The sequence below is a fragment of the Marmota monax genome, unplaced genomic scaffold (genome assembly GCF_021218885.2).
Source record: "Marmota monax isolate L192 unplaced genomic scaffold, Marmota_monax_Labrador192_F-V1.1 WCK01_AAM20220418_F8-fsc00224, whole genome shotgun sequence".
NCBI lineage: Eukaryota > Metazoa > Chordata > Mammalia > Rodentia > Sciuridae > Marmota > Marmota monax.
The window spans coordinates 2,070,894-2,089,062 of NW_026693937.1; the positions used below are offsets into that span (position 1 = coordinate 2,070,894).

General features: G+C 36.9%; 1 protein-coding gene across 1 annotated transcript in view; it reads right to left on the reverse strand.

Moving 5' to 3' along the window:
- Positions 1 to 5,484: 5,484 nt before the first annotated feature.
- Positions 5,485 to 18,169, reverse strand: part of Kcnu1 (potassium calcium-activated channel subfamily U member 1) — a 176,779-nt gene continuing 164,094 nt past the window's right edge. The window contains exons 24-27 of the mRNA XM_046463883.2: positions 17,996 to 18,135; positions 10,474 to 10,668; positions 8,189 to 8,307; positions 5,485 to 5,825 (exon numbers count right to left, since the gene is read on the reverse strand). Coding sequence (XP_046319839.2) covers positions 5,549 to 5,825; positions 8,189 to 8,307; positions 10,474 to 10,668; positions 17,996 to 18,135 — 731 coding nt within the window. The 3' untranslated portion in view covers positions 5,485 to 5,548. The remainder of the gene's footprint in view (positions 5,826 to 8,188; positions 8,308 to 10,473; positions 10,669 to 17,995; positions 18,136 to 18,169) is intronic.

Sequence of the window (18,169 nt, forward strand, 5' to 3'; positions counted from 1 at the left end):
CACAAAGTTCTTTCTTTGTTTTCTTTCAGGAGCATTGACTTTTCGGGACTTAGATCTTTAATCCATTTGAGTTAATTTTTGTATATGGTATAGGGTCAAAATTTATTCTTTTGCAAGTGGATATCCAGTTTTTTCAATATCATTAAAGACATACACCATAAATTTTAATATATTATCTTTGCATTATAATTGACATCTCAAAAGTTAGTAATATCCCATGAAGTTTTAAATTTGACCAATGGGGTTTAGATTTTTTATTATTTACTTTAAATGTGTTAAATTTTGTTTGTTGAGGTCTGAGTGTTTGTTACCAAGTTTTAATTTTATTGCAATGTGGTTGGTATGATATTATTGATTCATACAGTTTGATTTTCATGATGACTATAGGAAAATTAAGATATAAATGTGTTGGGAAAACTTGTTGCTATTTGCTGGATTAGTGATTATATGTACATTTATTTTTATTTGTAGTTCCATCCATTAGTTCAATCCAGTTAACTATGTGGTTCACATTATCTCTATATATGCTAATATCTTTCTGTTTGATTTATTTGTTTATCAGAAAAGTATGTTAAAGTCCTTCTCTAGGATTGTGGTTTGCTCAATGATTGTGAACTGCTTTTGTTTTATGTACTGCAAGGCCTTTACATGTGCATAACAATTCACAATCCTTGAATGTTCTCACAAAAACTTGTACCCTAGTCTACACAAGCAACATTATTGATAATAGCCCCCAAATAGAAACAACCCAAATGTCCATATTTTTCTAGCATATCTTTTTACTTATTTTCAGTTTTACATTTTCTGAATCCTATTTTCTGCTATAACTAGTATATATCTGTTTTAAAAGTATAATCTGAAAATCTGTCCTTTACCTAACAAGATTAACTCATTTACATCTGTTTAATGTCATATGTTCACAATTACCACTATCTTTTAAATTTTGTTTTCTACATGTAATTCATTAATTTTAAAAAAAATTCTAAATTGTTACTGTTTTTAAATTCTATTTTCATCTTTTTTTCTGATTAGCTTCTCTCAGCTGATATAGAAGTCATATCCTGTTTTTCTGGTTTATTATCTAAATGTTTATGTGATTTGTTTGATGTTAAAGTCAATTATTATCTCTATGCTCCTTCTGAAAAATGCTACAATTTTAGAATTTTACTTGATCATCTCTCTCATATCCTCTCTTATTTCTTTGTTAGTGCTAATTTACTTTTAACTCTTCCCAAGTTATTACCATTATTACTATAACTGATGTATGTTTATAATAAGTTTCAATTATTTTCTCATCATAGTTTCTTAAGTATTACTCCATCTTTTAAAGTTCATTCTCTTCCTACTGAAATATATTTTTTATTAGTTCTTTCAATAAAGGTCTCTAAGTTATGTGTTCTCAGTCATTAAAATGGTAATCATTTATGTCTTCCCCTCTTGAGTGGCAACATAGGTAGTATAGTATACTTTTGTATCTCCTTTATTTTTTTAAACTTTTTTTGTAGTTGTAGATAGATAGCATGGCTTTATATTTTTTTAATATGGTGCTAAGGATTGAACCCAGTGCCTTGCACATACTAGGCAAGTGCTCTACCACTGGGCCCCAGCCCCAACCCCACCCCTATTATTTTTGATGTTGCTAGTCCATTATCTTTTTTCTCCTTCAATTTCTCAGTAACAATCTCCTTAGAAAAAAACTGCTATCTTTTCTAGGTATGGATATAGATATACATACATGTAAATTTGTTTTAATTTTCCTGCTGATAATTCATTAGACTTCTTAAATCATAGAATTCTTGTCATTTATTAATTCTAAATTGTATAAGATTTTTTTCATTTTTCTTATTCTGCCTTTGTGGAAATGAATGATTTGTATATTGTACATTTTCATATTTTTCCATCTATTGTCTCTTAACCTCTCATTCATATTTTCCATTCGCTCTTCAACATGAATTTTAGCTACATTCTTTATATTTATCTAATTTATTGCTCAATTTGTAAATTTAATTTTTAATTTAATTATTTCTGGAATTTTGGTTCTTTTCAAGTCTACCTGTTCATTTTTTCACAGTTACCTCTTCTTTCATTATGACTTGTAATCATATTCTAAAATAATTTCATCATATTAAATACAGCAATTTTATGGTCTTTTTCAGATTGTTCTAATATCCAAAGTCTGGGGTCATGCTAACCTAGTTTGATTTATCTTCCATCTCTCACTTATGAGAATCATGACTTTCTCATGTCATTTCTAATTTATTTACTTTTTCTACTATGAGATTATTGTTCATTTTTTTGAAGTTTTGAACTTACTTTTCTTTTTTTCTTGATGGAGTCCTGTATGTCCTGAGTTGTAGAAATATTTCCTTCAAAGATTTATTTCAACTAGTTACCTCAAGAATGTTGCTGGTTTGCAATCAGATTTTCCTCACATTATTTATGCAGTTTTAAACTCCTTCCATAACATGATATAAATGTGGATACTTCACCAGCTCATGACATGAGCTTGGAGATTCCTCATGATTGGTATTTTTTGGACCCACATTCCTAAGTGAAGATAAATCTCCTTGCTCCTTTCTTGGGTCAGTGAAAGCAATCTAGTGAGTCTTTCACAGATGAGGTGGCCCCTCCCAGTAGTTGATGGTTAATTAGGGTCCTGGTTCTCATCTACTTCTTTTGACTCCCTGGTCACTACTTTTTCCTCAGCATCTAGTACCCTGCCTGATGTATGGTGGTAGGGAATATACAAATTCAATAAATAAATATGGAAGCAGTGTTCTTAATCTTCTAGTGTTACATACTCCTTTTACAAACAGTAAAATAATTTCTCTCCTGACTCATTTATGAGGATAACTTCCAAATGACTATTCTGATTTAATTTTTTGACCAAAGTCTTATCACATTTAAAAAAAAAACTCTAAGTTTCCTTTTTTTTTCCTAATGAATTACTGTGTGCCCTGATTTGTAGAAAGTAGCCAAGAATGGTTTAATAATTTACCAATAGTTTAAAAAAATGATTAATGAGATGTTTAAAAAAATACTCAAGTCTCTTGACTCCCCTGCCCTGTTCTTTCTGGTGACCTTCCTTCTGGTTAACGAAAATCTTTATCAAGGATATAGACTATAGGTGGATCCATGACCTGCCTTCTATTTAAGTAATAAATTTTGTGGACTATACACATACATAAATTTTTTCTGAGTAAGGACTATGTAGCTTTCATCCAGTTTTGACAATGCCAAAGCCTCAACAATTTTTAAATATTGTAGCATGTATTTGTAAGCTTTAAATATTGTAGCATGTGTTTGTTGTCTTTTTACCCTTGTCTTCATATTGATTCTACTCTTAATGAGTGTTAAATAATTACTATGAATTAAATATCCACTACATTGCCAAAGGATCTGATGGTATGAGTCATATTAAAATGTCATTTATAGGTGAATAATTTGGTTCTGGAGTATGGAATCATTTGACAAATGAGTTTAGGGGTACCCTGATGATTTTATGTATCAAGAGTGGTAATATGAATGTTCACACATTGGCTATACCTTAATATTACTTTAGCTAGATTTCTGGAACTTATTCCTATGAATTATAAAAAAAAAACAAAGTATTTATGTTTTGAATTGGTCTACTCTGTTGAAATGTAATCACATGGAGGTTTTTACTCAGGAGAACTGAAGCCGGGGTGCTAAGCAAATTGGTCAATATATGTATAGCAGTGGTTTGTGGATCTTGAATATCCATAGGGCTAAACCGCAGTTTCTTTGTTAGGAATATTTTGCTGTTGCTAAACCTGCTTTGTATATTTAATGCCCATGGTATAAAATGGGCAAGGGGAATAATGCTATCTTTGTTGTAGACTTTAGTGCCATGTCTTCCTTGGCCACAAGCCATCCTCCCTTTCATGAGGACAATCCTCTCTTTAGAGGCACCCTGCTCCTCAGGTGTTAGCATTTGGACTGGAGGGGCCAAAGCTGAGGCCATCATATACTTTCAGAAATTATTATTGGAGATTCAAAGACAGTCGGTTAAGTGTGCATTACTCTACGGATACATTTCAAATTACAGGAAACTAGATTGTGCTATGTATATGAAAAAACAAAGAAAGGATAAAAGGAGAGTAGGATGAAGATGTAGGCACCCTTGAAAGAAAGAAAGAAGTGAAGAAAGAAAGAGGAAATGGGAGGGAGGGAATAAAGGAAGGAGAAAATAAAAAAGAAAATAAGAAAGGAAGAAAGGGAATTAGAAGTTAAGAAAAAAAGGAGGAAGAAAGGAAGGAAGGAAAAGGATTTCCTTGTTTCCTGACAATTACTCTCTTTTCTATATAGATTGAGTTGATTTTGCTACAGCCAAGGCTTAACTAATGCATTTTTTTTTCTATGGATGAATGACCTTGTTTTTATTTTAGTTTGTTCTGTTTCTTTTATTTGTACATTTGAAGGCATAATGTCTCCAAGTGCTCAAGTCAAACCATTTGAATGTTGATTTGATTGCTGATTAGCTAAGTGAATAGCTTGGACATACTTATAAATTATTTGTTGTTTATCTAAAATTCAAATTTAACTGGGTGTGTTCCATTTTATTTGGTGACGTGTGACATACTTTCTTCCTTGTAAAAACAAAGGTAATGAGACAAAATCCTCAAATATGCTAATATTTAAGGGATATAGTAAACATCATGTAAAATAGTTTATGAGAAATATAGTTCATTATTCCCTTTCTTCTTCCCTTTGCAAGAAAGCTTTGTTTACCAAACTCATCATTCCAAGACTATCAACTGGTAGTGAATATTTCTTAGATGTGCTGAACTTTTGCTTATTGTGTTAATAGAGTAATACCTAGGGGAAATGGCTTGATTGAAGAGAAGCTTAAGAGCAGTGGATTGGTTTATTTTAGAACATGAACTATGGGGAAATGCTTTAAACTTTTCATGCAATAATGTCTCTATTTCTGAGTTAGGGAATTTGAAAGTCTACCTATTTCAATCTAATTGACTTTACCCAGGCATCCCATTCCAAGATGCTTTAATAGTCATTCTTATTATATACCTATTATGTACCAGTACATACGTAAGGCTTAGTTACAAACAAATTAATTCCAATTTCAATCCGCATCTCTCTACCTGGATGACTTCTTTAAATGCAACCCAAACTAGCCCATTTTTTGCTCCAAGGAAATAGACCATTGAATTTCTCTTAATAGCATTTATCATATATCTCTTTATTTATCACACCAGATCCAGTGGGACAAGATTAGATTTTGGTCTCTTCCAAAACAGTGTGGCTTGCTGGTCAACCACCTAGCAAGCCATGGGCACAAAAGTGGCATGCTTCCATTTTTATTTTCTTTGTACAAAGTCATCATCTTGGAGATGACTTGTTAGTATCAGATTAGAAGTTTGTGGAGAATATCAATGGGTCCAGTTTAGCTTGGACACTAAGGCACATTCTCCTTCAGGGTTTCCTTCATGTTTTCCTTTTCATTTTCTTTCACATTTTCATTTGCCTTTGCGTCGGTTGAGAGCCTAAAACTCAAACTAGGCGTTGCTTATTGAGTTTCAGAAAAGAAAGAAGGTTTTACCTCCATAGATTGGACTGAACTAAACAATTTCTGTGGCGTACTCTCACTCACTGGGTCAACCGCAGTAGGATAACTTAGGTTTGCATTCATCGATGATTCTCTTGATACGATATTTTCAACTTCATGTATTGGTTGAAATGAATCACCATCCTTTTTTTCACAGACAGTGCTGAAAGGGATGGCACAAAACACAAGGTCTGAAGGCAGCAAATTAAGGTCATTGGCTGGTCGGGTAATCACAAACCTATAAGGAAAGTCAAAGATGAATTCTGAGCTTCTGTGGCTAGGACAGAATGGTTATAGGCAATGAACAAAATAAAGACATCATTTTGCTGGGTCAAAAGAGGAACTGCTTTTGTTTTGCTTTGCTTCATTGGTTTCTGATTGATAATAAAGATCTCTGGGACACCGAATAGAGGAAGTCTTAGAGGAGGGATTGGGGACCTTAGGAATAAAATCTCCCTTTTTGGGGTTTGCTGTTCTCACTGCTTTAGTGGGAAAGGAATAAGACTGTGGTTTGGTTTGCTGATCTCTAAGGACTTCCTAACTCCAGGTTTAACTTCTTTGAACATGCACTACACTAATGAATTCAGTAAGTACAAAATTGAACACCGAGCCAGGCTCTGTCAAATTGGAAGATAACAGGTATTCCAGATATTTCCATCCTGGCTTAGGCCTACCATAAGCTAGTACTCATGCAAACAGGTTTCACACAAAGTTCTATTTGAAACCTTGACTGGTAAGCAAATAGTGAATGTCAATGAATCTTAAGGAAAATTCAAAGTCTGTATTTGCATAGGAAGACTTTGTAGGGAAGCAAGCTGTCTTAGCAAAATATCAGATACATAGCAAATCCTTAATAAATAAGTTAATTAATACCTAGTGTTCACGACAGAACAGAGAGGATAACCTCTTATGACTTTCACCCTGTATTTCTTCACTGCTGTCCCAAATGGTTACTTCTCTCCTAAACATGGACCTCAATGCATGATTGACTTTCCTTTACTGAATAATTTATCCATTATTATCTTTCCATTGAAAATACTGTAACCTCTATTTTATTTTAAACAAGATTTACCCTAAGCACATATATCATTTAAAACAGGAGTGCCATTTCCTTCCTTGAGATCCTCTCAAGTATAAACTGCATATTTTCTCAATTACCATGTTCTACAGGTTTTCCTGAGGTGTTGGGGCCAGGGATTAGAGTTCAAGCAGAGAAAGAGCATGCCAGAATCAAGTATGCTTCTCAGTATTGCTTCCATAACCTCACACCTCACGCACTTACTTCACGGTGAGTTCTGTAAAGTTATATTAACCTCCCCACTGATTCCTCAGTGCCATCTGTAGACCTTCATTTAGGTCTTTGGCACTTGGTATATAATTTTTCCCCCCAAACCTCAGAGCCACTATCATCTTATGTGCTTGTAGTATCTCTGTGGTTTACAGCTCTGTCATCCAGACACATTTCTATGATTTCTACTACCGAATGATAGTTTATCTCCAAACCATTTTCAGGGCCACATGCTGGATATTGTCATTGCCTGTCAAAAATCTTAAGCTTCAGTAAGTCACTCTCCAACCACAACACCCCATCATTCCTTCTCTCTCATTTCCTTCCTCTGGGTATATCTACTCTAACTTTTTCAGGATTTCCAGTGTTACTGTCTTTTCTCTTTACAGTCTAGCATTGCTTCATGGTTAAACCTCATTGCATTCTTCTTAGTAGTTCAAGTCTTACCTTTCTTCAATTCCCTGAATTACTTTTATTTTCTTTCTCAGCAATGCCTATGAACTGAGAAATCTTAGTACTAAATAAAAATCCCCAAAAGTATACCTCACACCTAGATATATTATAGGTCTTCCTAAGAATCTGTTATTTTTCTCCTTTTCTCTTATTAATAGAGAAATTACAGGGACTTTTTTCTTTTACTTGAGACCATTCACATTAATAATTTTGTTTCTTTCTCTTTTCTCCTAGAATGGGTTTCAATTGTCTATTTCCACTCCATCATTTTTAATTCCTCCTTCTTTATTGACTACTGTGCATTCTACTGTGAGAATCTTATCTAGGGCCTAAACAATTGTATTGTCTCTAGATGGTATCTTCTTTTCTTATATCCTCTATATACATTTCCTCTCTCTTCCACACTCCTGGCAGAAGGATCTCCAGTTAATAAAGTTGAAATATGAACAAAGTGCATCCCTGATTTATAAGCACAAAGCACAGTGGCTGGAAAGAAGCACTCAATAAATATTTACAAAATGAGTCCAGCAAAAAACAAGTAAATCTTTCCAATGCAGACAATGTCTTTAGCTTTAGAAAGTTGTACAATCGTGGATGGAAGTTAGGTTGCAAAAGAACTTATTTAAAATTTAGGTCTGCATATTTCAGTTTTCACTGGGGACACAAACACCATCCTCCTTAGAAGGCGTTAACCATCAGCATTCCTATTGTTTACACTATTCTTCTTTCTTCCTACATCATGATTTACCAGCATCTTTCCATAATAACTGTGGACTCTGAGCTATGGAGTTCTCTTTCACATATAAAGTAGCTTTGGTTCTCCTGCTTGGGTGGATGGCCAGCACTTTTCAAATTAGCACACTCCCCTTTTATGTTCTGGGTTGCGCGCCTCTTCATCTATCATGCGGTATAAGCCAACACATAAGATTCCAAGACAATATAATGAGCCACAGAATAGTTGTCCAAAGGTGGTTCTTGGCTGTGAAAAAAAAAAGAGAGAGAGAGAAAAACGTGTCTGCTGGGCACATTCATCAAGCAATAACAAGCACTTATTCAAATGTTATTTTCCTTTTTTTTTTTTTTTTGCGGTCCAACTTTAGAAGACCTGAAAGACATTTCCTAATATATTTATGATAATAGTGTTTAGTGACTTGGTAATTATAGTAACTGATGATTAGTTTTGAGATACTAATCTGTGTGATTTGCTTTTCTTTTTGTCATTCAAGTTCTTCTGAGAGCCTCGGATGCGTGTGGTACGTGTGTATTCTTATTACTTTTCCTATTTGGTGACCATCATTGAGAATTAACAATGAGCAATGGGTTCCAAATTCAGTTTTTGAGTTAGTCCATGATTGGGATGTTAGATGACCTCCAGGGAGTCATCTCATCCCACTCTTACTGAGATCACAATCTTAAGCACACTTCTTACATTTGGTCTCTGGCCAACAAACTTATCACAAATAGACAATGAGTTCAAAAGCAGCAGCAGATAGGACAAATAGGTTCAGAAAGGGCAAAAGAAAACAGTCTGCTCAGTTCTACGATTTCTTAAGAAAAGAGCAAAGTGAGTGAAGGTAAGACACATGGGCAGACCAATCTATTATTTCTCTGATACCAGCAGGAGGTTGCCAGCTGCATAAAATCACTCACTAGTCAACTGCAGATGAGGCACCCGGGTCCACAGAAATGCACAAGATCAGACAATACTGTGGGAGTGTTTGGAAAGTTGTTTGTACCTGGACTTCAAATGCAAAGAGCATAGGATGTGCCCTTTTTGGTAGCATATGTTGAGACACACTGGGCAAGGAGTCCTGGAACACCATGCTCCTTGTGAAGGGAGCAATTTTTTCTGATGTCCACTGAACCAGAAAAAGATGTTTCCTTGTCAAGGTCTGCCTCTAACAATAACACTGGACAGGTGGATAACAATATTAATCAAAACCAAACCAGCGCTTGGAGTTGTGGCCCATGCCTAGAATCCCAGTGGCTCAGGAGACTGAGACAGGAGGATTGCAAGTTCAAAGCTAACCATAATAATTTAGCCAGGCCCTAAGCAACTTATTGAGACTCTTTATTCAAATTAAAAATAAAAAAGGACTAGGGATGTGACTCAGTGGTTAAGTGCTCCTAGGTTTGATCTTTGGCATCAAAAAACAATAAACAAACAAAAAAGCAACACACTGATCAGTAGATTATTCATGTCCAGTCTGCACTCTACTCTGATGCCTAGATGCGCCACTAGAATTTGCCAGAATTCTTATCGCCTCCCTTTGCTATAATTGGTCATTCAGCAGCAACCTGGATTAAGAAAAGTCAAGCATTTTCTACTGGTTAGCCCACTGTGATTCTTTGACTTAATCACAGAGCATTCTGCCTGATGTCAGCTGACCTGATCAGATTTCTTTAGCATTGTGGTTACTGGAAGAATGGTCAGACTCTGGGACAGTATTCCTGAGATGGAACCCTGCTCTGACATTGTTGAACAATATGGTGGCCTCAGGTAAGCCCTTGCTTCTGAAAACCTCAGTTTTCTGATCTGTTAAATGAAATTAATGATGATGCCTACTGTACAAATCGTTGGACAGATTAAGTGAAAAAATCTGAAGGAGTCAGGCACAGGGAAAATACTTAGTAAGCTTTAAGTATTATAATTATCAGTAATAACCTTGTCAAGGTACAAAGTTATTAGGTATTCTTGCCCATTTTATGCTACAGTAACAGAATAAGTTATAAAGATCTAAGATTTATTTCTTACAATCCAGAGGAAGAGATGTTCAAAGTCAAGGGGCCCCACATCTAGCAAAGCTCTTCTTGCTGTGTCACCCCATGGCAGAAGGTAGAAGGGCAAGACAGCACATTTGCAAAAGAGAAGGTAAATGGGCTAAACTAGTTCTTTTGCCAGAAGTCCACTCTCATGATCACTAACCCACTCCACTGTCTATTTCCTGGTATTGCTACAAAAACATAACAAGAAAATGCACTGAGTTGTAAAACAATCTATGAATATAAGATTGTATTAATTTTATTACTGCTATTATTATTTCTGTGTGGTAGACCATCTATAAACCCAAACAGCCAACACAATTTTCAGAAACTCAGAGTGTTCAGGAAGTGAGAGAATCTAGTATGATAAGAGTAGACTCACTTGAATGTCTGATAAAATCGTTTGCTCTAAGGACAGAAGCCCCAGTTTACACCGCATTCTTCCAGACGAATACGTAGAGTAGCTGTCGGTCAACCCAGTGAACTTCTCCTTATCCAAATGTTGTTCCATCTGAGAGCTTACTCCTCCTGTCACCAGCATCTGAAGTAATTCCAGGACATGGTAGTTGTAGAAGGCCTGGGGGGCAAGGACAATTCATGTGTAATGTTAGAGCAGCCAGCATGTAAATGGTGGAGTTGTTTAGACCTGGAGATCTAGTGGACGTCACTGTTTGACATGGACCAGATAGTGCAGAGAACTTCTCTTGTGATTATTATTATCAAAACCACTTTGGATAGGAGACTGGGTTAGGTACAACTGAGAGAAAACAACCTGGACCATGATCCTGTTTCCTTGGAGCTTATGCTGTAGAAGGAGGAGAAAGTGGGTAATGATATAGATACCAAGGATTTCTTTCTTTCACAGATGACCAGAGGAGTACGTTAAGCCACAGATACCGTAATTATCAGCAACATATATATTTTAAAAATGTGTATTTAGTGGAACACCCTACAGACTTTCTCCTAGGGGACTTCTGATACTATTGTCATCTATACTTGGGCTATTTTTTGGATGTGAGCCTACTTATACTCCTTTTGATTGTGACTGACTTGAGGACAGACGTTGACTTAGGTCTTACTAATATTTGGATTTCCCATGACTATTATTATACATTTCAGAAATTATAGGTTCTGGATAAGTAAATGTATGGGGTTTTAGAATGACTAACATCAAAATGAAACAAGATGATGACGTGAGTCTAATTATTTTGAAACAAGATTGAGTCTAAATAGTCCTAGACATTTTCATGAACTCCCTTTCTCCACAATTCCTACCACAATCTGTAGCCTAGGCAAGAACATATTTGCAAATGTCATTCTTAACTTTCCATCTTTTTTTAAAAAAATCGATATTATACATTTATTCCTGAAGAAATAAGTATTACAGAAAAAATAATTATAGGAAAGCAATAATTTTTATAATAAATAATATAAGTGACTGTTATTAGCCTAGAATTTTTATCATTCATTTTCTCTATAGCCAAACTCAGGTACTCTTCTTCTGAAGCCTGTGTGATGATGATGGTGAATGATGAGGTTTGTGGTAATTTTTGAGACAGGGTCTTGCTGTGTTGCCTATGCTGGCCCAGAACTCCTGGACTCAAGTGATCCTCCTCCCTCAGCCTCCTGAGTGCTGGGATTATAGGCATGCACTACCATACCCGACTGAAGCCTGAATTTCTAAAGGGACCTTTGTACTAGTTTTCCCAACTTGGTTTTCTTCTCATTTGCAATCATGAATCAGATCATGCCATCTGCTTCCTCAAACTTAGATACCTTATTATGGTCTTCAAAGCCCTTGTGATCTGATATCCCCTCCCTTTCCTGGCTCACCTTCATTAACTATTCACTGCAATGCACATACTAGTCAGTCTGTAGCGGCTTGACCGATTCTTTTCTTCTCTCCCGGTTTTGCTTTTAGACACCTTGTTCATCTCTTACCAGCTTGGGCCTCCTCATCAGAATGAAGCTTATTTCTCTTTAGGATCCCATGACCTCTAGCTTTTACTCTATTTTCCTTCTTCTGTATTTTTTAGTTAATTGTTTATATGAAATAGGCCTGAGTTTGAATCTTGTATTGTCACACCCTTGACAAGTACTTTTGGGCAATTTATGCATTTTTTTTCCTTTAAAGTTGACATGACAATACCTACCTTCTATCATTGTTTGAAGGATTTAATGAAATCTACCTATTACTAATTTCTATTCCGTTTATTACTGGTTTTCATGTACCTGGATTATCTGGAGTTACACTAACAAGCGCAGATTTATGAGATACCAGATCTCCTGAATCAGAATTGATGAATGGAAGTGGGAGAGAGAATTTAAAGAACACCCTAGAGATTCTGACACTGCTGATTTTCAGAACAGAAAAATCCTTCCTTGAAATTATGTGCTTTCTCAGAGGATGGCCTTAATCTACTTAACATCATCTTCAGAAGTACTTGTTTTGGATGGGGCAGGTGTTTATGGAATGTAAGGGTATTTACTGTCTAAAATAGGCAGGAGAGTTTTAACAAACCAATATTACTAGTAAAATGTAGAGGTAGCTGGTACAGGTTGACTTAAGAAATAACATAAGTTATATGGATTAAGAGAAAAATCAATGTAACTCTTAACATAGTTTCTGGATTAAAAGATGTCTTCACTCTAGTCCTTGGACTGGGAGAATCTACTTGCATTTCTTCTCTTTGTTCCATCCCACTAGCACCCAGAAAGGTGCTTTTGGAATCAGCCCCCTGACATCCAGGAGGAAATGGAGGATGTAAATCCAGGTTGAGCCACAATCCGTTTAAGCACATGTGGCCATAGTGTGAGTGATCAAACATAATACTGTTAGAATAATTCTCCTCTGATGAAAGAAAAGGTGTAAATTCTTGGGTTATCCTGCTGTTGATGGCTCTAGGGAAACGTGTGCTTTACATATTTAACTGAGAGTCTTAGCCTTTGAATACATCATTTCTTCAGTTTTGACATCAAAAGGATTGCAATTCTAAATTGGGGAAAATAATGGGATTTATATGTCACCCTTATACTGTGAGTTCATCTCCTTATTCTTATTTGGAGTTTTTTGCTATTGACCGTTCTCAACTTCACTTTTTTTTCTCCCCCCTTCCCTCCTCTCCCCTCCCCTCTCCTCTCTTCTCCTCTCTTCTCTTCTTTCCCTCCCTTCCATCTTTTCTTCCTCCTTTGCTTGCTTTCTTTCTTTTCCTTCTCGAGAAAATTTCAAAGTTAAAATGTGTTTGAAATATTTTTTGGACTTTGGAATGCAATTCTAATGTAATAGCATGTACTAGAATACTAGAATTTCTAACATTGAGTTTCCAATGTTAGAAAATGTTGCAGCCCAAGTTGTTTAAGCTTTTAACTGCAATAAAACATGAGGTCTCTTTCATAATCTGGAATATTACCTAATAATATACGTACTAATATCCTAGCCATCTGCTGTTCTTTATTCTGAGATTTTTCCAAAGGCCTTAAGATCAAACATCTTTTGGGAAATAACTTTCAACTCCAAGTGAGGCTCTATGGTTGGAAAATTGCAACTAACCAGCTGAGAGACCTTGAGAATTTCATCTAACTTCTGTGGGCTTCAGTTTTCTCACAAGTACAGGAAAAGTGTTCCCTAAGTTCTTGTCTATTTATGAGACTCTTTAGTTGTAAAGCTATGTAGGATTCTTGCACATAGGCCTGACTGGTCTTTCCATATTTTAGTTTTCATAGCACTGAACTGATAAAGATTTAAAAGCAAATCTGAATTATGTATAGACAAATTCTTCTAAATGGGACAGGAGTTTAGGTAGTATACCAGGGAATATCATCAACAGTATCAACAGTATCAGTTGGAGATTTGGAGATAAAAACCCATTATATTTCAGTGAAAATATATAATATCCATCACAATGTAGAGATTTTAAACTTGTGTGAAAATATAAGACTTCATTATTTCTAAGTGGCGACTACTTCATAACACATTACTGTGGGCTTTGCTGCATCCTGGGACTTGCATATTCATTCTCCTTAGAATTTATAAGGATGATTGGGAGGGAAAGAAGGAAAGTCACAATGAAGTTTTCCAAGTACATATAGGAAGGAAGCAGTCCCATAAACATCATGTGGGAAATATTTCACCAAGATTGAAGTTGAGGCTGGTGTTCTTCTCTTATTTCACGGTTTGCTTGTTGAAGTGTGAGCCCCCTTTTCCTGAGAGAGTCTATTCTGAAGACATCTCTTAGCTTTGCTCTCCTGTTAGTGTGGGCATCTGGGAAACAAACAGTTTTAGTTTAATTATACCCACTGATTGTATAGCCATGGGGCCCGATCTCTCGGTACATTGAGGTTGGCATCAGGTTGGAAGAGCCTAACCCCTAAGATATTCTAGGGGCAGGGACATTATGGTATAAAAGGAATGAAAAAAAAAATAGATGGAATGGTTGAATCTTGCCTCCCACTTAGGACTTTTTTATTTGTCAGTGATATGGCCTTTGACAGATTATACCCCTCTAAGCCTCAGAGTCTTTATCTATAAAATAAATCTAAGAATAGTATTTCCTTAATTGGGTTGACAGGAGAATCAACAAGGTAATACAATATGCTTTAGCAAGGTCTTTGGCACAAGAGAAATGCTTGAAAGATACTACTCTTCCTATGACTGATATTGCTATTGTTATTGATAACATCTCAACAACAGAATTTATGAGAATTAGTCGAATAGAGGTCTATCGTGGGAAAGATTTGCAGGTATGATCTAGGAGAGAAGGGTTGTGGTTCTTGTTGATGTCTGCCATGAGTCTGTGTTAGAGGGGATGATGGCCATGGAGCCCATAGCTGACATCCTAACTATATGGGAAGAATGATGTCTTTGCTTCCTCCCAAACCTCAGCCAGGAGATGCTCTGTTATGTAAGGAAAATAAAGTGTAGGATTTGAGAACACCTGAGTGTTCTGGTATTTCCAGTAGATGATGGTGAATGTTCTCTTTTTTCTCTGAGGCTATTTCCATGTGACCAGGTGGTAAGATCCAGAGACCAGCCAAGATCAAATGGTACCCAGAGGGGAGGAGCCTGTGACATTGGAGGCTCAGGGACAACTCCAGCCTGATCCTTAGGTTTGTTTTTCTTTCTGTGTGAATGGTTGGATAGACATCATCCAAGGAAAGGAAAACAAGAGAGGACAGCACTCACTGATTATGTTCGGTAGTCTGGTTTAGCTCAGCATTTCAGCATTACCACAGTGTGTTCATTTTGCTGTGCCATACATCATTAAAGATACATGTAATAGCTAGAATAGAAGGCTACCAGATAGGTATTTAGAGGTTCACTATCCCTGTGAGCCTCCTTGACATAAGTGGTGCCTTCTGCCCTGGTGCTCCATTGCCATCCCCATTGCATAGACAGCTGACCAAGAGCCAGTCCTAAATTACACACTTATCAGGACACTTTAAGGGCTAGCTAATGGTCCAGCGTGGCTTGTAACCTCATGTGACAACTTCCTATATAGGGCACACTTACTTGACTTTGTCTCTCTCTCATGGACTTCACCATCTAGCCCAAGAAAAGACTTCTGAGATTTTATGTAGCTCATTTTGTTTTCTAACAAGGGATCATCTTCTCATCTTGACTGCCCAAGGTCAAGGTCACGCTCATGGTGCGTTATGGTAGTCAGCGATAAGCCTAGGCGCCAACACCTGGCTCAAGACTTAATTATCAAGTTTGTGTTTCCTATGCTGGCTTATGTTGTATGTTCATTTCCTTTATTTCTACTCTTCCAACTCTTCATTATCTATTCTGCCTGCCACCGTTCAATATACTCCCTGCTCAAAGCATATGTTGGAAACACTCCACACTAAACACTGTTAAGTGGTGAGACTTTTAAGACATGATCAGGTTATGAGATCATAAATGGATTAATGCCATTATTGTTGGGGTGGATTAGTTATTACAGTAGTGGGCTCTTGATAACAAAAATGAGTTTGGCCCTCTCCTCTCTATCTTTTGCATGTGCTCTATTGCCTTCTTGCCTCCCACCATTCGATGACACAACAGAAAGAACCTCACCAAATGCCACACAGATGACTGCACCATGCCCTTGGACTGCCCAGTCTTCAGAACTGTGAGCCAAATAAACTTCTATTGTTTATAAATGGCCTGATCTCCAGTATTTTGTTATAGAGGTATAAAACACCAAGACACTGCCTTCTGACTAACTCTAAATAGAATCTGTGGCTTTATTCTGCCTGTGTGGCCCAGTGGAGCAGTGGAGTTTAATTAAGTCTCAAGTTTAATTTAAGGCATGAAGCTTCCTGCCACTTAAGAGTTTCTGAAAAGAACTGGGAGCTTAAACCCATCTAAAATGCCTCCTGCCGACAGGTCAAGTTCATCAGAAGTCACCTTCTGCCTGACACTCCAGTCATTAATTCCAGGCAAGTTAATTGACATATCAGTGGCAGACAGTGATACAACACTCTGTCTGACAGAGTCACCTTCTCAGAAAAGTAACCTGACTTGATTCCCTCCAATGCATCCCTCTCTGGCTCAGTCGGGGGCTGTATGTTATTTAACCCTTTAGAAACTTGATAACCCACAAAATTGTTTAATGTTAAACTATTCCTGAAGCAGTGGTATCTGTTTGAGAGTTCCCTAGGGTTCACGAGACCCTTCCATGGCTAAGAAAGGCAGAGTCAAGGGCCACATATTACCTTCCTTGATGCCAGGAGAGGAACATATATGTCCTGGTCACATTCCCCTAAATGTGCAAACTGCTTTGAGACAAGCATACTATTCCAGAATGGTGCCTCTTCTACACAGCATTCCAGAAGTACATTCTGAGTACATTCAAACTGTACTCAGAGTCTTGTTCCTTTAAGCAAGTGCATATTGGACTTTGGACCTTTTTGTAATCCTTCTCCTGAAAAATCTTAGGAGGAAAACTCTGTGGTAGTGGAACATGTGTATTTCCTTTCAGGTGTTTTTGAAGTCAATTTAAATGGCCACACACAGATCCTGTATTTCTTAATCAAATTGCAATTCCTTCAACTGTCTGGGCAGCTGCCTCCTGGCCTCTGCCTGTATAGTTTCTTCCCCAAGGATCTGAGTGGTGTGCATCCTCCTCTCCTCCAGAGCTTGAACAGCATTGCTGCCTTCCCTGGTCACATACTGAAATCTGCCACTACTTCCCCAAACCCTACATTTCCTATCTCATCTTTCCTTAGTCTTTGTGATTGGCATCCCTTGTACATTACTTATTGATGGTCATGTCGATCTCTTCTGTGAGTGCAAGCTGCACATAGATGGAGTTTGGTCTGTTTTGTCACTGCTGTATCCCTGCACAGTGTAGGAGTTTGATAAGTATTTAATGACAAGTGGATTCTATTTATGGAAATCCTGTAATGAATGCTAGGTGACTCTCTTATGGCTAAAGAGCTGCTGAAAACTAAACAGTGACCATGTACTCAGAAATGCATCACACAAGAGGGACAATGGTGGAAGAAGATTTGACTTAACTCTGAGTAAAATTCATACTACCTAATGCCAAACCTTTTTCCTTGAAACCCATGAATCTCTTAGGGCTAACTTCTGAAAGAGCTGTTGGGAAATTGTAGAGAGAAGAGAAGGTAGTATCCATGAGGTTCTGAAACCAAAGGCCCTGGTCTGTGGATATGCACTTAAAGCTGAAGGGTTAGCATCAAATGTTACAGTCCCAGGGCCTCAAGTTTATAATCTTGATAATCTCAAAATTTTGCTTCTCTCCTCAAGCAGTTATGAGGAGAGATGAAATAATGTATGTGCAATTTTTTTTTAATCAAAGAGAAATCGGAATTGTGAATTGTGATGTTCTCAAACCTTAATCCACCCACTCACCTCTCTCCAAGAGGTTTGGGGGACTTCTTGGCTTAAATGGACTTACTGTGGCCAGGAGGGAATCCAAGAAGTTGCCAGAGAAGACAGCGCCTGTGGAAAAGGAAGCGCTCAGATGCAGGCTTGTTCCCGTGAAGTTCCCTTCTAGTCCATCAATCTGCTCAATAAAGTGGATGTTGGAAGGATTTTCTGCAAGGCAAGAGAGGCAAAAGGGAAAGGCAGG